At 39.7% G+C, this 24356-nt stretch overlaps 2 protein-coding genes across 19 annotated transcripts in view; one reads left to right on the top strand and one right to left on the bottom strand.

Annotated features, from left to right (window-relative positions):
• The first annotated feature begins 1982 nt into the window (after window positions 1-1982).
• PRPF38A (pre-mRNA processing factor 38A) lies at window positions 1983-16555 on the top strand. The gene is made up of 10 exons (XM_025420070.3): window positions 1983-2245; window positions 4556-4715; window positions 6247-6368; window positions 8968-9053; window positions 11749-11859; window positions 14236-14348; window positions 14923-14949; window positions 15057-15154; window positions 15605-15653; window positions 16142-16555. Exons 1-10 carry the CDS (start codon window positions 2116-2118, stop codon window positions 16182-16184), a joined length of 939 nt encoding a protein of 312 aa, XP_025275855.1. The 5' UTR covers window positions 1983-2115; the 3' UTR covers window positions 16185-16555.
• Window positions 7141-24356, bottom strand: part of TUT4 (terminal uridylyl transferase 4) — a 127865-nt gene continuing 110649 nt past the window's right edge. For 5 of the 18 annotated variants that reach the window (XM_025420039.3, XM_025420041.3, XM_025420042.3 and 2 more), the window contains 2 exons: window positions 23362-23477; window positions 21739-22179 (listed from right to left, as the gene is read on the bottom strand). In XM_025420039.3, the coding sequence (XP_025275824.1) occupies window positions 23389-23477 (89 nt within the window). In that variant the 3' untranslated portion in view covers window positions 21739-22179; window positions 23362-23388. Of the gene's footprint in view, window positions 9179-13699; window positions 13883-16252; window positions 18197-21738; window positions 22180-22828; window positions 23567-24356 lie in introns of those variants that run through there. The other 13 variants (XM_025420044.3, XM_035699065.2, XM_025420045.3 and 10 more) reach the window with 9 other exon arrangements.

Genomic DNA, 24356 nt, shown 5'->3' with positions numbered 1-24356 from the left:
GAGAGAGATGATGAACGGGGTAGAAAGGCTTTGGCTTCTAGGAGATACCCCACCACAGGCTCTCAATGTTGGAGATACCAGAAATCTGGCACATACACACCACCAAGTGCAGGGTGCCACGCCCAAGGAAAACATAAGGGAGTTGCAGTAAGAGTGATAGCAGATATGTATTAAGCCAATATAAAAACTCTCTATATATTTATCTCATTTAATACTCAAAATAATCCTAAAACAATGCGAGTACATGCTAAGTGCACAGTAGACTCTCAATAATAAGTATGTGCTCAGTGAAAGGTAGGTGCTACAGCACTTCACGATTAACTTGTCCCAGTATCACACAGGTAGGGCAGACTTAATTTGCACCCTAAGCAGCCAGATTCCAATGACTCTAAACCACTCTACCTTACAACACCTGTGTGAAAGCAGGTACTGTTAATACATGCCTGAGAGGCCTTGCTTCAGGTGTGCTTACCACACTTACTAGCCACCAACTGAGAAGCCAAATGGACCTCAATTTCCTTACCCACAAAATGGTATGATAATAGAACCTCCCTTTAATTCAACCAATATTTATTAATCACCCACTGTGTGCCAGGCCCCATTCTAGGATTAAGTGAGAAAATGCAAAATGGCAAATTCACTTCCCCACTCCCTTAATCTCTTGCATTTATTTGTAAGAGACAGTGGATCTCTAAAAAAAAAAAAAAAAAAGAAAGAAAGAAAAAGAACCTGATGTTAGGAAACTCGCGTACAATTCGCACAACATTTTGCATTTACTTTCAGGGAATTCATAAACCTTCTAACATCCACATATTGACCTCTGTTATGTTAAAAAGTATTGCAAAAAGACCTGGTACACCTTGCTCTCACTGTGGAAACCTCGGCGGGCCTTCACAGGTACTCCTAACAGCCGCGACGAGGGTACTATTTTTACAAACAACTAAAATCGAAAACTGACATACCTAATCACTTTAGTTTCGCAGACAGTAGCCCAGGATAAGAACTTCACATCTCATGCCTCGAAGTCTAGTGCTTTTCCAACTGTGAAAACAGAAGGCGCCTCTATTCCGGGCTAGACTAAAGTAGAAGTAAAGTTGGATTTCTTGGACTTCTTTCCTAGAAAGAAGGTGCATTAGAGGCCGGCAATTAGGAGCGGCTCGGGGGGGGGGGGGGGGGCTACTTGGGCAGGAGCGCAGGCCTCTTACAAAAAGCGACCTAGAGAAGTCTCTGGACTCAACTGCTACATCCGTAAAATGGGGCAGTAACTTCTGTCCCGCCTTCCCTGCGGCGCTTGGTTCGCGGTGGCTCAAAGGAGGGAAAGACGCAAAAGCTCCACAAGGGCAAAGCAGACAGGCGGCCCAGTTAAGACCACTTCTGAGAACCTCAGGCCGCTGAGGACGGGAACGCTCACGCGTCTCTAAGGTTGGCTTCCGGTGCCTCAACTGCACTCTCAGGCCCTGGGGGAGTGGGAAGCCCTTTATAAATCGGGATGTGGAAAAGAATGCTCCTAATGGCCTTGGGACAGGGCCTGGCAGTCAGCAGCGCGCAGTGGATATCCGCTGGATGAATCAATGACGGAGTCCCCAGAGAAGAACTTCTCCAGTCTCCGCGGCTCCGACCCCCGTCCCGCCCGGGACTGCCACTCACCGGGCACCGAAGCCCTCCGCTCCCACCGTCTCCGCTCCGGGAGTTCGTCGGGCCGCAGCGACTCCAGCCTGCGCCAGCTGGACTGCTCTCAAAGCCACGCGCCGCACCGGAGCCCAAGCAGGTTGAAAATGAACCTCGCTAGGCAAGGTGGAGAAAAGAAAATTTCGCGCCAAAAGCCATGGCCCCGCCCCCAGGCTGCCCCACGTTGCGTCACCAGCCAGCCCTCTAGCCCCGCCCACCTACGCGAGGCGCGCGCCGTACGTCCGCCAACGTGCCGCGGCCATCATTGATTCGGTGGGCGACGCTGCTGGCGGAAGGAAGTTCTTTCCTTCGAAGCATTTCCGCTTCCAGATGGTGGTCTGAGTTGCTTAGGCTCCCTCCGCCTTTCTTGGTCTCTCTCCGGTTCGCCTTAACCTGGATGTGACGCATTAAAGGACCCGACGGAAGTAGAACTGAAGGCGTCCTAAGATGGCGAACCGTACGGTGAAGGATGCGCACAGCATCCACGGCACCAATCCTCAGTATCTGGTGGAGAAGATCATTCGGACGCGAATCTACGAGTCCAAGTACTGGAAAGAGGAGTGCTTCGGGCTGACGGGTGAGCGGGCGCGCGCGGACCCTCCTCCACCCTGGTGGCCCCGTTCCGCGGACGGGGCGCGGGGTACCGGCCCCGGCGGGAGACTGGAGCGGAGTCTGTCAGTCACACAGAAAAATCTAGCACCTGCTGTGTGCCTGGATCGATGTTGGTTGGGCTTTGGGGACACGTGTGAGTCTGCTGCGGCCTGATTCTGAGGGTGTCTGTTGGGTTCTCTGCGTCTATTCATATTTAACGATAATCTCCCGAGTTCTCAAACCCTCTTAAACTCGGAGACTCTGAAGTCCTTAAAGGAACCTTAACATACCTGAAGCCCAGTTCCTGGTCTTTCGTTCTCTAAATCTGCACGATAAAAATAAATAAATAAAAAAAATAAATCTGCACGATGTGCAGTTATTTCCACGTTCGGGTCCTAATAGAAACCTTAGTTCTTCCGAGAAGGCTTCCAAGCCTTGCAGTCTTCGAATTCTGGCTCCTGATTTTAGTAGCTCTGCTTTGCCGGTGAACGATGTATGCCTTCTTCTGCTGTAGAACGGGTATCTTGCCCACCTCAACGATTCTAAGGAGTAAAACGCGTCATGTATAAGGAGAATTTGGTATGGTTACTGGTGTGTATTTTAAGAAGCACCCAGCACTACTCTGTGCCATCACTGTCGCTGCCACGACCGCTGTGTGTCCCTGGACGTGTCACATCGTTTTTCTGAGTCACCGTTAAATTTTGGAGTTATGTGAATTTTGGGTGAATTTTGAGGCCTTTTCTCACTGCAGGTTCTCTCCTTGTATGATCTTACCTGTAGATGCCTTCAAATTTCTCTCTTCAGCCCAGATCGCCCTCTGAGATCTCAATCTCTAATTAAACAATCAGGCCAACTCAGTATGTCCAAAAGTGAACGTGTGACCTTTTTCCTCCAATGCTAGATTATGTTCCCTTGTTGTATAATTGTATTGCATCCTGCATCTTATTTTAACTATTTGTCGCATTTCAATTATTTTTCCAATGCTTTCTGCCTTGCCAGACTGTAAACTCTGTAAGAGTAGTAATTTTGTTCTTCTTTATCATTCTACCTATATCTCTAGTATTTAGTACCTGGCTGTAAGTGTCAACTGTAATGTTGAATGAATTAATAAGAATTTATCTTAAAGGAACTTGAAATCTGATTTATAAAATGATTTTCCACTAATGGAATCTCTCATACATTATTTGCTGTGTAACATGTAGATGTTAACATTTATTTGTACTGTCTCATTTAACACTCACTATAGCCCTTAAACTTTTACCTTTACTGTTCAGATTTGAACTGACAGTCAAAAAGAAAAAAAGGTAAAAAGACTTGCCCTAGAGTTCATATAGCTAGTGTTTATTTTTGAAAACAATTGTGGAAGGTTGCTTTTTTTTTTTTTTTTAAGACTATTTGAAAGAGAAAGACCCAGAGAGCACAAGTAGGGAGAGGGGCAGAAAGAGAGGGAGAAGCCGACTCCTGCTCAGCAGGGAGACTGACATGGGACTCAGTCCCAGGACCCTGAGATCATGACCTGAGCTGATGGCAGATGCTTAACTGACTGAGCCACCCAGGCATCCCTTGTAGAAGGTTATTATCCCTATTCTGTGGATGACATTTACTTAAAGTTTTTTTTAAAATTTTTTTTATTTATTATTTATGATAGTCACAGAGAGAGAGAGGCAGAGACACAGGCAGAGGGAGAAGCAGGCTCCATGCACCGGGAGCCAGACGTGGGATTCGATCCTGGATCTCCAGGATCGTGCCCTGGGCCAAAGGCAGGCGCCAAACCACTGCGCCACCCAGGGATCCCGACATTTACTTAAAGTTATGTAGTTATTGGGTCGTATACTGTTGCTGTTTCTTTTAGCTCCAGATTTGGCTGCTTTTCTCCAGACATAATGGTGATAGACATGGACACTGGAGATAGACTGCTTACATGTAAATCCAGGCCCTGCTACTCTCCGGTGGTGGACATTGAGCAAGTCACTTAACATTTCTTAGCCTTCATTTTCCTTATCTGAAAACAGCCTCTGTGCAGGAATTTCATGGCTTGTTGTGAAGATTAAATGAGATAATATGACATGCTTAGGAGAATACGTGGCATATAGTCATCCTTTCTTGTATATTGGCTGCTGTTATTATTATTACTATTAATACACACACTTCTAATATTAAATTGTTGATTAGTATTGAGGAGCACCAAACCTTGAACTAACTTATCTCCATTTCAGACTGGGAAGAGCTTGGCCCTAAATTATCTGAGATGCCACTTTGTTTTTGTTTTTGCCTTTGTTTTTTTTTTTTTTTTTAGCTGAACTTGTAGTGGATAAAGCCATGGAGTTGAGGTTTGTGGGCGGTGTCTATGGTGGCAACATAAAGCCAACTCCTTTTCTGTGTTTGACCTTGAAGATGCTTCAAATCCAACCTGAGAAGGATATCATTGTGGAGTTTATAAAAAATGAAGATTTCAAGTGAGTGAAATGTTGACTAGCTAATTTAAAAGCTTCAATTTCAGTGGGCCAGAATTTGGCTTCGGTTAAGAGGAGTGAAAGCAGTGTATCTTGTTTCAACAGAGTTCTACTCTAGGATTTTGGCTCCTGAGGTCTCCAGTGTGTATTTTGTCTGTTCTGATTGTATTGATCTTCTTTACATTCTCAGTCCTGGTAACTGCTCCTCTCCCCCAGAAAGCATTTCACAAATGGACTGAAAATATATTAAGCAGGAGTGAGCACTTAGTGTGTTCATAGCACTGGATGCTCAAAGATGAAGAAAACTACATCATGTGGTAGATAAGCAGGAGAACTTTGGTGTAGGTGGAGGGAGGTTCATGTCCAGGCTCTGTTACTTATTATGACCTTAGAGAAGTTTGTGAGCTTTACTTTCTTTACTTGTAAATGGAGATGATGATACCAGCTCAAGGTTGATAGGAGGGTTAAAGAAGATAGTGCTGTATATCTCACAACACAGTGCCTTTTGGTAAAGACTCCCAAAATGTCAGCTGCTCATATTCTTGTATTACTTATTCTCAAGGAACTCACAGACAAATATAAGAGACAAACATAGTAGCTAATTTTGTACCATCCTCTAAGGGATTTACATATAATCATTTACTTAACCTTCACAACAACCCTGCAAAATTATTATCTCCGTTACACAAGGTAGGAAACTTAGGACAGATTAATTTCCTTGAGGTCAGATACCTAGTAAGTGGTAAAGCTGGCTTCAGTGTTCAAATTCTTTACTATTCTGTTGTGTTTGTCATATAAAGAAACTGTTGAGTTTCAAATGCCTACTCGTTATTCCAAGTGAAGAATTTGAGTGGGTAGTTGGATATAGGAGAAAAGAAAAAGGAATCTTACAAAACAGTAACAGCTAGAAAATAGCTTTCTTACTATGTGCTATATGCTACGCTTAGCACTTTACACACATTTCTTACTAAGCCAACAAATTAGGCACAATCATCTCCATTTTACAAGAATTGAGAAAGCAAGTAACTTGCCTAATATAACAAAGTCAATAAGTAATGGAATCCAAATTGCAACGCAGATGACTTTTTTCCAGAACTAGCACTCTGTGCTGCCTAGCAACAATTATATATATATTCAAGTGTATGTATATTATTTCTTGTACTATTAGTAAACATATTTTATATGTTGTTAAATTCAGTATCTCATTTGATTCTTAGAGTAATCCTTTAAGGTAAATTGGTTCCTATTTTCCTGTCATATATAGACTCTAAATAGACTCTAAATATGATAGACTCTGAAAGTTGAGCAACATGTCCCAAGTTCCTGCAGCCAGTAAGTGGTAGAATGGGAACTTGAACCCAGGTTTCCATATTTTAGCTTTCTTTCTGCTCCATGTTGCCTCAAAATTGCAGTTCTCTCATCGCCAAAGAAGAGAAAGAACTTGTTCATCCACTGCTTTCATGAGAAAAGCCAGGTATGCAACTCAAGAACAAGAACTTTTTAGGATGGCCTACTGTTTGTCTTCTTCTGTCAGGTATGTCCGCATGTTGGGAGCACTTTACATGAGGCTGACAGGCACTGCAATTGATTGCTACAAGTACTTAGAACCTCTGTACAATGACTATCGAAAAATCAAGAGCCAGAACCGAAATGGGGGTGAGTATGGTGCTAAGGGTCTGGACCTTCCTCCCTGAACCAGTTTTTATTTCACCAATATTTCTGCTGCTTTTTTTTTTTTTTTTAAGATTTTATTTATTTATTCATGAGAGACAGAGAGAGATAGAGAGGCAGAGACACAGGCAGAGGGAGAAGCAAGCTCCATGCAGGGAGCCTGATGTGGGACTCGATCCCGGGACTCAATCCTGGCACTCGATCCTGGCACTCCAGGATTACGCCCTGGGCCGAAGGCAGGCGCTCAGCCACTGAGCCACCCAGGGGTCCCCATATTTCTGCCTTCTTGTTGTAACATTGTGAATGCCCATCATCGTTGTTGTTACGGTCTTCATTTCAGGTTCTTCACCTCCTGCATGGAGTATTCCATTAGACTCCTAGCTTCCTGTTAGTCTTGCCCAATCTGCCCTTGTCTGCCTACTTTTCCAACTACATCTTATATCAGTCTCAGTCTTGCATCATGTACTTTTTCCAATGTACTCCATCCCATCTGATCTGCCTCCAGAATGACCTCGTAAAAGCCTTACTCAGACCTCCCAAAGTTAGTTTTCCATGTGTTACATCATCACGGTTATTATTTTTTTTAATATTCTATTTATTTATTCATAAGAGACACAGAGAGAGAGAGGGGCAGAGACACAGGCAGAGGGAGAAGTAGGCTCCAAGCAGAGAACTCGACATGGGACTCGATCCCGGTCTCCAGGATCACGCCCCGGGCTGATGGTGGCGCTAAACCACTAAGCCACCTGGGCTGCCCTTTTTTTTTTTTTTTTTTTTAAGATTTTACTTATTTGAGAGAGAGAGAGAACAGGAGCAGGATGGAGGAGGAGAGGGAGAAGCAGATTTCTCGCTGAACATTGAGCCCAACATAGGGCTCAGTCCCAGGACTTTGGGATCATGACCTGAGCCAAAGGCACACACTTAACTGAGCCACCCCAGTGCCCCATCATCACAGTAATTTTTAGTGGCCTCTTTTTTTTTTTTCCCCAAGACTTTATTCATTGATTCATGAGAGACAGAGAGAGGCAGAGACAGAGGGAGAAGCAGGCTCCATGCAGGGAGCCCGATGCAGGACTCGATCCCGGGACTCCAGGACCATGCCCTGAGCCAAAAGCAGATGCCCAACCGCTGAGCCACCCAGGCGTTCCTTCTTCTCTAGCACTGTACTTCCCACTGCAGTATAAGTTAAGTGTACTCAGACTTACATAGGAATCCCACAGTGGGCAGCTCCATACATTTTACAAAGATATTTTTTGTGGAAAAGGCAGATTCAGGGTAATGCAGTCAAAACCTTTTTCTTCTTAGTGTCTAACTAGAATTTGCTTTTTACCTCTACATGTAACATTAAGAAATAGAAAGCCAAGAATTTGTTATTTTACTTTAAACTTTTATTAACTTATTACCTTGTTTATTGAATACATAATTAAGTGCCAGTATCATGCCAGGTACTGTGCTACATACTGAAAATAACATGGTGAACAAGATGGACATGGTTATGGCCGTCATGGAATTACTTATGTTTATATTATGTTAAAAACTAAGATGGGGTTACTCAACCTATTGACAATTTGATCCAGATGATTCTTTGTTATGCGGAGCTGTCCAGCCCATTGTAGGATGTTTAGCCATATCCCTGGCCTCTATCCACTAGTTGTGGGTGACAAAGTTAACTGCTGCTTGAGAACCACTGAACTAAGGTAATGTTTACTATAACAATTCTAAAAAGCTTTTGCTTTACCATATAAGATACATGCTGTATATTTAGAAATATAGCGGGTTCACATGAGAAATTGTACTTGAGTTATATAATCTATTCAAGAACATCACCGTGGGTGGCTTGGTTGGTTAAGCATCTGCCTTCAGCTCAGGTCATGATCCCAGGGGTCCTGGGAGTAAGCCCCGTGTCAGGTTCCCTGCTCCGTGGGAGCCTGCTCCTCCCTCTCCTCCCTGCTCTTGCTCTCCCTGTCTCTCTTTCTCTCAAAAAAAATAAAAAAATAAAAAAATAAAACTTTTTTATAAATAACATCACTCCTGGGCACTTGGATGGCTCAGTCAATTAAACATCTGCTTTTGGCTCTGGTCATGATCCCAGGATTCTGTAATTGAGTCCTACATCGGGCTCCCTGCTCAGTGGGGAATTTGCTTGTCCCTCTACCTCTCCCCCCTGCTGTACTCTCGCTCTCTTAAATAAAATCTTAAAAAAAAAAAATCACCCCTATACCACTTAGATCTGTTTGTGCATGCTTTTGTGTTGGGTCTCCTGCTAATTGGGACAGCTTCATTCATCTCTTTATCCTCAGCTCCAAGAAGAGGCCTGATACAGATGGCCTCAGTAAAGGTGAGCTGAATGAATGAGGTAAGTGATGACAAGGCTATGAATGACTGTAGTTTGACCCCAGGTCTGATTAGTAATCCCTTCTCTGTAACCACACTGAGTGGTTTTATTAGTAAATGTGTAGGGAAGGGAGGCTGCAGAGGATTCACACTTTCTATACCAAGTATTTTATAATAGAGTCTTGCACTTTTATTTTTTGACTATATAAATTTATTTCCAAGTTGCCTGAGCATATGATTGTTCTTTCAGAGTTTGAACTGATGCACGTAGATGAGTTTATTGATGAACTGCTGCACAGTGAGAGAGTCTGTGATATCATTCTACCCCGGCTACAGGTAAGAGATAAAGGTCTCTTATCAGAGTTGCCCTTCTTTCCCCAAGACAGGGACAGAGGAGTACACATACACAATAAAACACTGAAGCCTATGATCTCAGGGGTCCTCTTAACTAGTCTTCATACCTATGAAAAAGGGGATTGGGAGAGAAAAACAGAAGTAAAGTATTTGAAGAGTGGGGCTTTAAAAGGGAGTAATACAGGGTGCCTTTGTGGCTCAGTGGTTGTGTGTGTGATGGGCTCAGGGTGTGATCCCAGGGTCCTGGAATTGAGTTCCACATCGGGCTCCCCACATGGAGCTTGCTTCTCCCTCTGCCTGTGTCTCCGCCTCTCTATATGTATGTCTCTCATGAATAAACATTTTTTTTTTAAAAAGGTAACACAGGAAATGACTTTTTAAAATGTTATATGAAGGAAATTGTAGGCTGTAAAACAGATAAGAGGGTCAGGAGTGGTAGACTAAGATCTTAATCTCTTAAATGTCAAACTTTATAACCCTGTTTAGTGATAAATGAGTATCCATGAAGCACTTTTCAGGAATGGGTTTTGCAGAGTATTATTTAAAACTGTTAAATACAAAGGGAAAACAGTAGGTTGCCTAAAGAGAAAAGGAATGATCTATAATGGAGAGATGACTGAGCAGGGGAATAGATTAAATTTCTGGGTTGTTGTTATAGCTGACTAGCTGTGGAACCTGGTTTTATTTTCCCATTTATGAAATGGGGGACTTAGACTACTTCACTGGTCTTTAAACTACCCTGTGGGACTGTTTAAGGCTACAGAGAGGAATAAAAGGAAACAGCCCACATATTCCAACCAGAGTAGCTCTTTTTTTCTCTAAGGCACATATTGAGCTTGAAAGTGAGATTTCATTTGAACAAAGGCTTTTTTTTTTCTTTTAAATGGCTTTATTAATGTATAATTGATGTACATTAAACTACATGTATTTAAAGTGTGCAGTTTGGTAATTTTGCCATTTGTGTGTACACCCTTGAAACTCTTCACAGTCAAGAATAGTGAACCTACTTGTATGTGCTGTTTTTTTCCTTATTACTCAGCATAGTAATATATGTTTCACGATAATTCCTTCAAAGTAGGAAATAGAATGAATTGCAGATATCTGATAAATGGGTCAGATGAGGCAGCAAATCAGCTGGATAAAAAGTAGTTGGTAGATGAGTACTCACATTTAAATGCAATGTACCAACTCTTCCTCCACAGCGATCCAGTAATAGGACTCTATAAAAATCCTAAAAATATGTATGCTATATCTGTTTTAGTCTGTATTGGCTACTGTAAACTGTGTAGTGAAGAGACTTCAAAACTGAAAATCTGCTTTCAGGGCCCAATTCTCACACTTCATTGTGGTTATGTTAACTGTCATTCTTATTAGCTGCTCTCATTTTTAGAAATACTATAAGAAATGGATTATTTTGAAGTACAATTATAAGGGTTCGAAAACCCATTCAGCTTTAAAGCAAGCCAATTGATGCAGATAAGATGGTCTGAATAGAGTCTAGAAGACCGCAAAACATGCCTCACTGAGAGAGAAACTGAAATCTGACTGGTGTACATTTTATCACCAAGAAGTGTGGTCTGGTGTGGGTCTGTGTGTCCTGGAAGTGACCCTTAAGAACACCTGCTCTGATTCTGTTCTTATTAAGCACCTCATCAATTTAGCTTCTGATGTGTCCTGTCCTGACATTCCAAGAATCTGCTCTGGAATAAATTCTAATTTCATCAAACATCAATACTGTGAATTAATATATCGATTTTAGTCTGAGCATTAGGGATTTGGGATGCCCTGTCTGATACGGTCCTAGATCCCAAACTATGGTGATTGTGTAACTGAAGAGCCTTTTTCCAAGGAGCTCTTTAATGAGGATTGACTACACAGAGTGGTATCTTTGTTTCACTTCTGCCAACCATTATAGAATTTTGTTAGAGATAAGCTAAATGTTATTATTTTAGGACTATCCAACATTCTTTATATCCTGGGCACAAGAAAATGGTAAGGGATCGTATGACTCAGGCAGTCCCATTTGGCATTTTTGAACTCATCCTTGCCTTTCAGGTCCTTAATCACACAATAAGCCAGCTAAGCCACATCTCAGAAGAAAATGGAACAAGAAGATGGATCGTGTATATCCTATAGTTTGTTCAAAATGTGTGACTCTACTAGACTGTTCCCTAAATCCCAGGTCAAGTAAAGTTGATGCTATTCCAAACCAGGACCAAGACAATCTTCAGCCCCCAAACTGGGCTGGGCCTCACTGGGTCTCTTAGGGTAGATTTTGCTTTACCCTGTCTTGGAACTACCAGCCACCAGTCACAGCTCTGAACTTACATTGGCCCTTGTATATGAAGCTCCCCCCTTTTTTTTTTTTTCAGGGCTACATCTATATTGATTGATATTTCAGTGACTTTTAAGTGTAAAAGATCACAGAGAATAGAGCCAACAGAAAATGAAGTTCCCTTCAACTTTGTATTTATGTAATTACAGGGGGATGTAAAAGTATAGATTCCAAGTATGTTAAATTCCTTAAGAAAATTTTGAACTGTCTGGAATATCTTTGAAATGAAATTGCCTCAGCTGTTCATCACCAGTTTCCCGTCTATCCCAGAGCCCCAGTGTCAGGGGTTCAGGACATAGAGGAGACAACAAAGCCCCCTGACTCTCATTATGCTTTCTGTAGAAACGCTATGTGCTAGAGGAAGCTGAGCAACTGGAGCCTCGGGTTAGTGCTCTAGAAGAGGACATGGATGACGTGGAGTCCAGTGAAGAGGAGGAAGAGGAGGATGAGAAGGTCAGGCACCTGGGAGCTTAAGGGTGCAGGAGGGATAATTACTGGGAGGGGATGAGGGGAATGGTCCTTCCTTGTTTTGTTTTCCGACTTTAATTTTTAACTTTAACCAAAAAATACAATATTTATCATTTAAGAGTATGGGCATTGAAGTTAAATAAGGCTTTGATTCATATCTCAGCTCTCCATAATCTTGTGTAAATTAATCTCTGTCTTTCCCTTAGTAAAGAAGAATGATACCTATTAGGATTATTATGAGCATTAAATGAGGTGATATACATAAAGCCCATTGCATATTGGACATTATAAGTGACTCACAGTTGGTAGCTATTAATATAAATACTTAAAATAATAATACTGTTCATAGTTGAACCTATCCTAAGGATTAAGCTAGCTTAAGGAAAAAAATAATACCTACTGCATGGTCATGTTTTTTACTAGTTAAAATGTTGACAAGTTGAAAACAGCCCAGCTGTCAGGAAGCAGTCAGGTTAACTATTAGCTCAACAGGCTTTTAGCCATTAAAACTTATGAAAAGTATATGATGTGGAAATGCTTATGGTTAGGAAAGAAGGATCTGAAACATCCATGTTTAAAATATAATACTCTGTATCCAAAAAGGGTGGCGGGGGGGGGGGGGGGGGGGGAATAAAAGAAACGGTGGATACTGACTGTAAATGGAAGTGTAGCTCTGAGCCAGTAGGCTCCCTTTAAGAAGTGCAAAAGGAAACATTCGTTCATGAATTTAAAGACTTCTAAGGCTGAGGTGCTTTTTTGTGGTGAGTGAACCAAAAGTAGTCATTCTGTTTTTCCTTTTTTTAATGGATTTCAATCACTTTCAAAGTGGAGAGAATGTGCCTCCATTTACCCGTCACCTAGCCGCCATAGTATCAACTCAGCCATTTTATTTTTTTTCTAATGTCTTCCAAATTGTCCCCACACCAGTTTTCTTGACATAGATCACAATCATCAGTATATCTCATCCGTATCTCAGAAGAAGCCTAACCATGATAACTATTATCACCCCCAAATCATCAGTAATTTCTTAATGTCAAATATTCGGTATTGAAAGGAACATATTTTATGTTAACCAGAATTTAAATAAAACTTGAAACAAGGAAATAAAATATTCAGTATTCACATTTCCCCAATTGTCCTATATTTAATAGTTTGAATTAATATTCAGAGAAGGTCCATAAATCAAGTCATATTATTTTACACAGATTTTTACAATCTGTATTTTTCTGATTATGTCCCTGTGGGGTCACTTAACATGTTTGTCTGTCCCTTGTATCTTCTGTAAACTCTTAGATCTGGAGGCTCAATTGGATTTGAGGTTTTTGTACCCTTTGTAGTAAAGCAACACTACTTCATAGGTACTCGTGTGTACTCTTCGTAGGGTGAGCAAAGTCTGTTTCTCTGCCTTATTAGGAACCACTGTGCCTAAATGATCTCTGCCTAGACCCATTAGGGGTTATAAAATCATGATGTTCTAATTCTTTGCTTTTTCATCATGTTACCTATAACACTGCTATAAAATCTCCCAAGTCAATACTTAGTTTTTCTTAGGTACAGTTGATATAGAAAAGAGAAATACTGGGTTACTTATCAGTTTTTAAAATAATGAGTTGAGTCCATAATATCCTCCCAATGTGATGAATGTGCTTTTGTCCTTGGTAACATAAACTCATGGATTTAAGCTAATTGGAGGTGTTTTGAACCAGGTCCTTGTTGATGATGAAATCGTCCCCTCTTTGGCCAAAGGATCACTCCCCCCCCTCCCCCCACACACACACTTGACTCATGAGACTGACAACAACCATGGTAGTCTCAGACTCCTTACCTTCTGACGATACATTCTAGTCACGTTTTATGCTTCTGGCCCCAATCTGAAATTGCCATTTTTCCAGGGAGCCATTGGTTTCATTTACAGGGAAAATGGTATTTAGATACCACACTCTGGGCACTATAAATGCTCATTGCTATGGGTTTGGTTGGTGTTTCTAGGTCTTTACAGTTGGCAAACCTAGAGGAAAAATTTAAGAGTAAAGTACACTTTGTACTTAATTTTACTGATCTTACACCTCTCTTTTCACATTGGAAATCCAACCTTTTAAGGAGATACATGTAATTACTTAGCTCTCACAATTCTCACATAGTCCCAGAATAGTGGTACCAACACTGGAATAGTAGGATTATTGGAAACGGTTTTTTATTTGGTAGTTCTTTTTGTCCTTAGGGTTATCTATGTATTATTGTGTTTTAAATTCACTTGAAGGTAGAATTTGGGACAGGTTGAGGAGGGGAGTGTATGTCCTACCCCTAAATAGTTCTGTGTTAAGTCTGTGCTCAGCGTTGACCTATCCATTTCTTTCCCAGTTGGAGAGAGTGCCATCACCTGATCATCGCCGGAGAAGCTACCGAGACTTGGACAAGCCCCGTCGTTCTCCTACACTGCGCTATAGAAGGAGTAGGAGCCGGTCTCCCAGAAGGTAAAGCCCTAATCCTTGGCCTCTTCCAGGGAAACTTTAAGCCTGGTAATTAATACAGAAGTTTGGATTTCAGGGAAGGAAAAAATTCAGGTTGTGGGGAATGTTTGCCCAGTATAGGAATTGCTATAAAACCACCACCTGCAAAATCTCCGTGGTAGATGATAACCATTTATTTAGTTCACAAGTCTGCATCAGTGATTTAAGCTGGGCTTGGATAGGCAGTGTAAGTTCACGTACCTGTTTTGTGGTCAGCTTTCTATTGGCTTTTAACGAGGATACCTGGGGCAACTCATCTCTTCTGTGTGTGTCTCATTCTAGGCTAAGTTAGGCATGTTCCCTCAACTGTGACAGAATTCAAGAGCAGACAAGCTCAATCATGCAAGTTTCCTTCCAGTATCTGTTGGTATCACATCTGCAGATACCCCACTGGCCAAAGCAGGTCACATGGCCAATCCCAGACTTAGAGTGGGAGGATTCTAATAAAAAGTTATGTAACAAAGGTCATGGATAAGAAGTGGGTGAATGTTTGAGCAGTGCGCCTAACTAAGGTTCTTCCTCTTTTCTTTCTGTGTAGGCGGAGTCGGTCTCCTAAAAGGAGGAGGTAGGCCTTCAGTTGACTTGTAATGAAGGATACAGCTTTTGGGGGATGGAGGGGTGTGATGTGAGTATAAATGTCAGAAAAAGGAGTCTAACCAATCATTTCCACAGCCCCTCCCCTCGCCGAGAAAGGCATCGGAGCAAAAGCCCAAGACGTCACCGCAGCAGATCTCGAGATAGACGGCACAGATCCCGCTCCAAGTCCCCAGGTATAATATTTGGGACTTTTGCTATTGGTTATCTTAAATGTAATAGATGCTTGACCTTCTCCAGGACAGGAGTGCCTAGCTATATGACTGCTTAAAAGAAAAGGAAATGAAAATCTGCAAATTAAGAATTCACATCTTTACTTTCTCATAAAAGCTTTACTGAAAGAATGATGAACTTCACTTTTTTCATCTGAAATTATAGGAATTAAGACCCTATGTGATGTTTGTGAAATTAACCATAACCCTCAAATGCATATGAAATGGATTCAGTTCTGGCACTCCACCGTAAACAAGCACCCCCATAAACAGTCCAGACAGGTGCTATCAAGATGTGTGTCTAGCATAAGCCAGAAAAAAATATTATGCCGGTGAAAGGGATTGAAAGAAGTGAAAATGACAGTGGAAGAGTAGGTGGGTAGAGTACTTATCTAGTGGCCTTTTCTTCCCCAGGTCATCATCGTAGTCACAGACACAGGAGTCACTCAAAGTCTCCTGAAAGGTAGGGATTGACTTATTTTAAGAATTTTTTTTACTCAAACTTCCAATCACACAACTAAGTCAGACCTGAAATTTTGTTTTGATGGGGATATTTAGGAACTTTATTCCAGGACAAAATTGGCCTATTGCCCTGAGAATTACTAGGATTATGTATTTGTTCTGTGTTATTTTGTTTTTTCCATGTAGGATTGCAGCTTTGGAGAGTGGGCCATGAGCTTTGGTCTCAGGAGACCTGTGGTTAAGTCCCAACTTTGTTAACAATTAACAGTTGGGTGACATTGGACAGGTCACTTTCATTTGATAAACTTTAAGATAGTAATACTTGCCTCAGTGTTGCGCTTAGACATAACACTAAGCACATTTAATGAATACTAGATGTCATTTCTGTCCCCATCAGTATCAGCATACATACATCTTCCTCAAAAGTTCTTGCCTACCTTCTTAAACAGCTGTTAAATTTATTATGGTTCATATGTGTTACCATTTCAGATCTAAGAAAAGCCACAAGAAGAGCCGGAGAGGGAATGAATAATGGACTCAGTTTGGTATTAGATCAGATGGCCACCTGTGGATCTAAAGGCATCTGTCTTTGTGGAAGGATTAAGATCTTGCTCCCCAGGCAGCTATGAGAATATTTTAGCTCTTTGTAACCAATTTCTCTCTTTTTTTTTTTTTTACTTAAGTGAAAGAGGTGCTGAGTTTTGTATCTCTCTTTGAATTGTAATCCATTTGAGGAATAGTGCTTCCCAAGGGCTGCTTTTGACCCCTTTGTGCAACCAATCTTGACTGTACTCAAATTTACAATGGTAGAAAGGATTTGAGGGGTGGAGAGGATGAGTGACAAGGACAGGATGTGGCTGCCTGTTGACCTTTTGTTATTAAATTTTACACACCCATTTTCCATTTTTCTGTAGTTTAGTTTTGTTTTGCTCCATTATGGGAACTGTTCTGAGAATTCTGAGATTTATTGCTGCTGATAGTACACTCAAAAAATCAAGTCAGTAAAACCTACAACCTCCAGCTTCTCCCCGCCCCCCGTCCCCCCCCCCCCCCCAACCATGTAGGAATATTAGTAGGAAAACTGACGAGTTAGCAGCAGCTTTGTAAGAAGAAAATGCATTCAAAAGTAAGGCTTCTCTGGATCATTGGATCATAAGCTAAGGCTTCTCTGGACCAGTTACGTTGAACAGTTCAACAATGAAACTTAAATACCTTTTATACAACATAATATAATGTATGTTCTTTTTCCCCAAGAGCCTTGGATTCTAGGTTATGGTGCTCAGCCTTTATCTTGTAAGCACTGACATTTATCCAAGTATAATCAGTAGCAGTAGGGTACTAAGACTGAAAAGAAGAAATTATCTAATAACCCCTCAGGGGTTTTGACCTGTATTGCTGGAAAACAGTGCCATACATTCACAAGGCTAGAAAATAGAACAGGGAGAGGCCAGGCTTTAGAGGGGCATATGGTGAAAGTTGTGTTGGTAGGAAAAAATGATGCATTCAGTTTATCCTAAAGTGTAATTAGAGACTGCTGTAATATAAATAGGAACTGGAGTTGAGCCAAGAGATCTAACCCTGAATTGACAACATTTAGGTAACTGTGAAAGAAGTAGAATTAAATGGAATTGATTGCCCATTGAGGTGTGTGTTTATGTAAGAAAAACCAACAACAGAATAATTGGCAACACTCAACACTGGTGAAAGGAAGCAGTGCAATCAACCAACTGAAAATGTAAAGGAGCCATTCAAGAAAGGTAGGAGAATTAGGAGACAGTATGTTGAAGAAGCTAAGTCTGAGGATTCAGAAGCAAAATAAGAACTGTAAGGTGTCCACAGGCGTTGACAATAGGGGGTATTGGGATCTTTGCTAGAAGAGTTCAGTCTACCAGTACTTACCTTTCCTCCTTTAAAAAGGGAAAAGTGAAAAAAAAGGAGTGGGGAGAGGGAACAATTTTGACTTCCTGCAGCTCTGGACCCAGCAAGAATTATGAAGACCAACTGCCTCACAGGTTCCAGTTTCCTGGGAAGCTTTATCTGGTCATAAAATAAACATTCTTTTGATTGCTGTTGACTTGAACTTTGCAGCAACGTTAAAGCATTTTGGGATATTTGAAATTTCACATTCTTCAGAGATTCCTCTCCTGATGATACTTGAGCTAATAAAAGTTGACCATAAGAGCTATTGTTATCCATTATACAACTATATATAGGACTGCCTTTAAGGATTAAATATAAGCACATCTATTTACATCTGTTAATAGAGTCCCAGCAGTTAGTTATTTCTTTACCAAAATGATCTAGATGCAAAGAAATGTCTCTGGTTTAATGACCTATGGACCAATCAAGTTATCATCCTGTATTATTGTTAAAATATTCACTTTAAAGTCTAAGATAAAAAATTCAAATACCTGCCCCTGCCCCCCCTCCCAAAAAAAAACCCATGCAGCTTTTAATAACAGAAATAAGCCTCCCCAAACAAACTATGAATGCATACTTACTTATTAGGTATATGGTGAAATCTGAATCAATAGTACAGCCAACCTATAGCAGGAAATAGATTGTTCCCATTCTTTCTTTAGTTCAAAGAGCTAAGAGTTCTTGAGTGGGATGTGTTGAACATCTCTCTAAAGATTTGGTATATTACTGAATTCCAGAAGAGGTGGAGCTAAAGACAAACTTGGCTGAGAGCCATTTCTGTCATCTGTGTGCTAGCCTACTGGATGAGGTCTTGGAACTGTAGTATTCTAACTTTATTTGACTGGTCTATTAAGAAACATTTTACATCTGTACACATATATTCTGTAACTAAAACAGATGTCAGGAAAAAATTCTTTATGTAAAATTGATGTATTTCCTGTACAGTATTTTTTTAGTATGTTTTTAATATTGGATGTAAACCACTAAATTGATTTCACTTCCTAAAATATGGTGAAAGTCTTCCAATATAATAACCCAACTGAAAGCTCATTCCTCTAGCCTCTTTCCATTATTTCTATCATATAGATTGACCTACGGTTAAATAAGTATTAATGAGATAAGAATGATCACAGATGCTGGTCACTCCCTACAGAAAGTTAAAGTAGTACGTTCTTCACAAAGACTATAGCAAAGTGATGTTTTAAATGCACAAAGTATAAAAGAAGTTCAAAGATGATATTAAAACCTAAGATGGAAAATAAGCTTAATAGAGCTTAACTGAAGATCTGAAAAATTGGAGAAAAGCCTTTTTAGAAAACAGTATAAAATAAGGCATAGAGAGAATAGGCTGGAGGAAATAAATACTGAAAGTCATAGAAAACTTAAAAGCTACAAAGATAATAAAATACCTGAAATTGGGATCCCTGGGTGGCTCAGCGGTTTAGCGCCTGCCTTTGGCCCAGGGCGCGATCCTGGAGTCCCAGGATCAAGTCTCACACCGGGCTCCCAGCATGGAGCCTGCTTCTCCCTCCTCCTGTGTCTCTGCCTCTCTCTCTCTCTCTCTCTCATAAATAAATAAATCTTAAAAAAAAAAAAAAAAACACCTGAAATCCTACATAGGCATAATTTACATTATTAATGAAGAGAATTGAGCAAATTAGATAAAATTTTCCTGAAATAAAAAGCAAAGCTTCAAGAAATATCCTAATGAATTTAAGATATAAAGGATTATAGGGATATACCTAAGCAGAGAAATCAAGTCTTATATAAAAGAGAAAACTTCAGAAGCTGGTCTCCTATAGCTCTAAAGGTCTGCAGAAAATAGTGATAGGAATTTTATACCTAGCCAAAGCTGTCTTTAAAACATAAAGAGAAGGGTGCTTGGGTGGCTCAGTCAGTTAAATCTCTGCCTTCAGATCAGTTTATGATCCTAGGGTCCTGGGATCTAGCTCTGCATCAGGTTCCCTGCTTTTCCCTCTCTTCCTTGCTTGTGCTCTCTCTTGCTATCTCTGTCTCTCACAAATAAAATCTAAATAAAAACAATGGGAAATAATTGTAGAACTCAACTTATATGTGAACACTGTCTATATAAGAAATAATATAGGGACACCTGGGTGGCTCAGTTCTGGAGCATCTGCTTTTGGCTCAGGTCATGATCCCAGGGTCCTGGGATCAAGTCCTGCATCAGGCTTCCTCTGAGGAGCCTGCTTTTCCCTCTGCCTATGTTTCTGCCTCTCTTTGTGTCTCTCATGAATAAATAAATAAAATCCTAAAAAAATTAATATAACCAAGAAGTAGAGGAACTGGTAAACATTTTTTTCATAACAGGAGCCATGCATGATCTCTAACTAAAACATACCTGAAAACTAGGAAAAAATAACCAGCCTCTTTAATGTTTTCTAGAATTGTCCTAAATTTTAAGGGGAATCTTTTAGAACTAATCTTTTTTTCTACTAAAGTTTAGAAAAAAACTTTTGAGTATTTCATCTCACATTTTGTTAAATCCAAGTGAAATTAACCTGATGATGTATACACACATACATATATATACACATATATATTAGATTTTATTTATTCATGAGAAACAGAGAGAGGCAGAGACACAGGCAGAGGGAGAAGCAGACTCGCTGTGGGGAGCCCAATTGCAGGACTTGATCCCAAGACCCCCGGGGACCAGAACCGGAGCCACCCAGGTGCCCCAACTTGCTATATTTAGTAAACAGCATATGAGCCCACTTTTCTAAAACTCTATGTATGTGTGTCTATGTTTAAGAAAGATCGTTGGGGCTAGGGGAAGGTGCCTAGCTGGCTCAGCTGGAAAAGCATGTGGCTCTTGGATCTCAGTCACAAGTTCTAATCCCACATTGGGTGAATGAGAAAATAAAAAGTTGGAATGGATAAAGTTCACCAGCTATTATGGTATTTATTTCTGGTTGATGGTCTTTTTATACTTTGATTTTTATACTTTGTTTTTATTTAATGTTTCCTTTTTTTTTTTTAATACATTTAAATTATCCTTTAAGGAAAAAAAATGAATTGTTTGGACTTTAAAGTTATTTGATAAGCTTACCAACACAGTTTATATACTGTTTGCTGGGACCACAAAAATGGTAACCAGCTTTCCTGGAGGCAATTTGGCAGTATGTAGCAGGAACTTATAACTTTTATCCTTTTTACTGAATAATCCCATATATGAATATAAATTCACCATACTAGAATAATAAACACAAAAATAGCTTTATCCTATCATTTTACATATTATTATATATGAGAAAAGCAGAAATGCCCATCAGTAGAGGACTAAACAAATAAATGGTACATCATTAATATTCATAGTTTTGAATGATCTTTAATGACAATGAAAATATTAATATTTCCATGTCATTAAACATTATACAAAACATTTCAAAACAATACAATCTTATGTGTGGGGTGTATGTGTACTCTGCAGAAGATTGATAATTTGAGCACTTTTCAATTGCTCCACAATGAATCTGAATTCACAATCACAAAAGTTTACAACTTTGAGAAGTTTGCATACTTCTAAAACTGAGCAGCTACTGTATAAATGACAAACTAAGAGTATTCTATTTTTCCACTTGCTACAGTTTTGCCATTTATTGAGCACTGGTAATTGCTAAAGGAGACACAAGTCATAGAGGCATTCCTTCATTTCACTTCACAGATACTGCGTTTTTTTGTTGTTATTTTTTTAAACCAAGGTTTATGGCAACCCTCCATAAACAAGTGTATTGGTTTTTTGTCTAATGGCATATGACAGAGACACCAAGTTGTCTGTATCGTATTTTGGTAACAGTAATCTGTGTCATGGTTTGGGTGCCACAAATTCTGCCCATGTAAAATAGCAAACCTAACAAATGGTTGTTCTGACTGCTCTGTTGACTGGCCACTCCCCTGTCTCTCTCCCTCTTTGGACTTTCCCATTCCCTGAGACAACAATACTGAAATTAGGCTAACTTTTAACCCCAATGGCCCTGAGTGTTCAGGTGATATGACAGGGCGATTGGTGTGGCAAACTTCAGTTGTCCTATTTCAAGAAATTGCCACAGTCACCCCAACCTTCACCAACTACCACCCTGATCAGTCAGCCCTCAGCATCAAGTCAAGACCTTCCACCAGCAAAAAAAATTACAACTCACTGAAGCTCAGCTGATGGTTAGCATTTTTTTTTTTTTACAATAAAAGTATATTTAAATTAAGATGTGAATTTTCAACATAATGGTACTGCACACTTAATCAACTACAATAGTGTAAACATAACTTCTATACACTGGGAAAATCAAAAAAGGCATTTGACTCACTTTATTGCAGTGATCTGGGACCTAACCTGCAAGATTCTGAGGTATGCCTATATTTTAACACAAAAGCATACAACTGGGCCAGCTATCTCATTAACAAAACAAATAAGCGAACTCTACCATTTAGTAGGATTCTGAGAGATACTGATCTTAACATTTAATAAATACCTTTTCAGGGCTGCAAATATGGCAGGAAAGCCCTCAACCTCCTGCAATAGATTTCAAGCATCTTGCAAGCTGGAAAATATGCCAAAAGCCCAGGTAGTCTCCTATTTAAGTAATGCATATCTGAGGAAGCAGAACAAAGATAATACACTGTCCTTAAAATACATTTGTATTTACTTATTCTGCAAATTTCCAAATCTATACAATCATTTAGTCCAAAATCCCTGGCAAATATATAACTGGGGGGGCGGGGGGTGTTCAGATAAAATTACCTCACTGCAGTGTACCAAAACACCACCCAATAAACAAAAATTTTAATTTCAACTATACTCAAGTGACCACAACCATTACTGGTAAAAACCATCTTGGGAAGTGTGCATTCCAGGTAGTAAGAGAACTCAGAATGGATAATCTGGCACATGCTAGTACTTCAGTAAATAAGAAATATCTCCCTCCACTCTGTCAGTATCACTCTGTTTAAAAACTCTCCTTCAAAACATCTGTTTCAATTCTCTTTCCAACATATAAATGTGCTACCTTGGATTTCACTTTGTTTTGCACCTCAGTTTTCTCAATGATAGAATGGAGATAGCATATGTTTCTGTCAACTTCATATGGGTATTGTGAAGATCCAGTAAAAGACATAAAAAAGATCCTTGGATCTCTAAAACTAATTCTGTAATTTTGAATACTCTATTCACAGAGAGTAAAACAAGTCTCTAAATTGTTACATTGTATTTCCATGATCTAACAACCATATAAATTAACCAAATTTGACTCTTGTCAAAAAGATTTATTAACTTAAAATAGAATTACTTCAAATACAGACAAAAGCAACATTCTGTTCAAGTTTGAATATTTTCAATATACAAGAATGTAAAAGAAAAAAATTCTGAATCTTCATGTTGTAGTTTTATTTTTTTTCTTTTTTTTTTACCTTTTAAAAAGTTTTGGCACTACAAGGTTCTGTAAAGAATAGAAGTGACAAATTTAAAACACATGAAAGTTTTTCCTAATTCTTAAGAACAATATATATATAAAGTCTGAAGCAACCAAAGTATGAATACAGCTAATAGAAAATAAAGAATGTAATTTTTAAATTCTCTCTTTATACAATTCATCAAGATTAAACAAAACAAAATTCCCTTAAAAATAGGGTAATAAAATAGATGAAATTTGTATCACTCAATTTGGTGATACTAGTAAAAACTATAGTTCATATTTATATACAAATAATACAGTCTTTAAAAACAGTCTTAGAATTTAAATAAGCTATCTAAACGTGTTAAAATTTTAAATCAGGACCTGATTTGTTTTGTTTTCCATTAAATGTCACTTTTTCTGCTGAATGTAACTGACATTGAGGTACGGATACCCTTGAGACAGCAGGATTGGCTGGTTGCTGTGCATCGGTAGACCAGCTGAAAGAAAATGGACTCGCATTACTCCGACACGTTTCCTCTTGGTGGGTGGGGACAACGCTCTCTACACCGACGGGTGGCACATCTGTCTGTTGGACACAACACAGACAGGAAAACTGAAAGGCTTGTGCCTGTTTATCTGAAAACCCTTAGAATTTAACTTGTAGCTAATTCTTTTTTTTTTTTTTTTTTTTCTATAAAGAGGACATAACACATGTCAAAACATTTAGCAGGGGAAGGAGGAGGGCAGAAGGGAAATGGTATGTGAAAGAAAAGAGAGATGAAGAGGAGGAAAACAACAAATTCACCAAGGAAGAACTTCAGACTCCCCCTACAACCCCACCGAGCCCTAACCAAAAGTAACCAAAAGTAACTTTCCTCAACCCTAGTTCTTTACTCTGAAGAATAAGCACAGTCAGTGCTCTGCTACTTGATAATACAGGGATGCCCCTGTACTACATGGATAGTTTAGGAAGGCTAAATGGAGTCTGCACCAGTGGCTTCCCCTTAAAGTTATCATTTCATTCAGTCAACATTTCCTGAGTCCCTTAAGTTCTTGAACTCCTAGTTATATTATTTTTTCAGCTAAGAACTCTTCTCCTGTAATCTCCAGGAAAAAAAATCCTGTATCTCTAGTTCAAACGTCAAAATCTTGTGTGAATTGATCCCTAATGTCCATATCTCCTGTTAACTCTGGTCCTGTTCTTGTCTATTTTACATGCCTGGCTCTCCTAATAAAATATGCATTAGGTATACAAGTTTTACTTAATTCTTGCTTGAACAACAAGCACCTGACACACAGTATGCTCTCTTTATTGAATGCATAAAATTTTACTCCTTGTTTCTGGCCTTCACGTAGCTTCCTTTGTCCCAGAGTAA

This window comes from Canis lupus, chromosome 15, assembly GCF_003254725.2.
Source record: "Canis lupus dingo isolate Sandy chromosome 15, ASM325472v2, whole genome shotgun sequence".
Taxonomy (NCBI): Eukaryota; Metazoa; Chordata; class Mammalia; order Carnivora; family Canidae; genus Canis; species Canis lupus.
The sequence above is the reverse complement of the archived record's forward strand: the minus strand, read 5'-3'. Positions and strand labels throughout refer to the sequence as shown.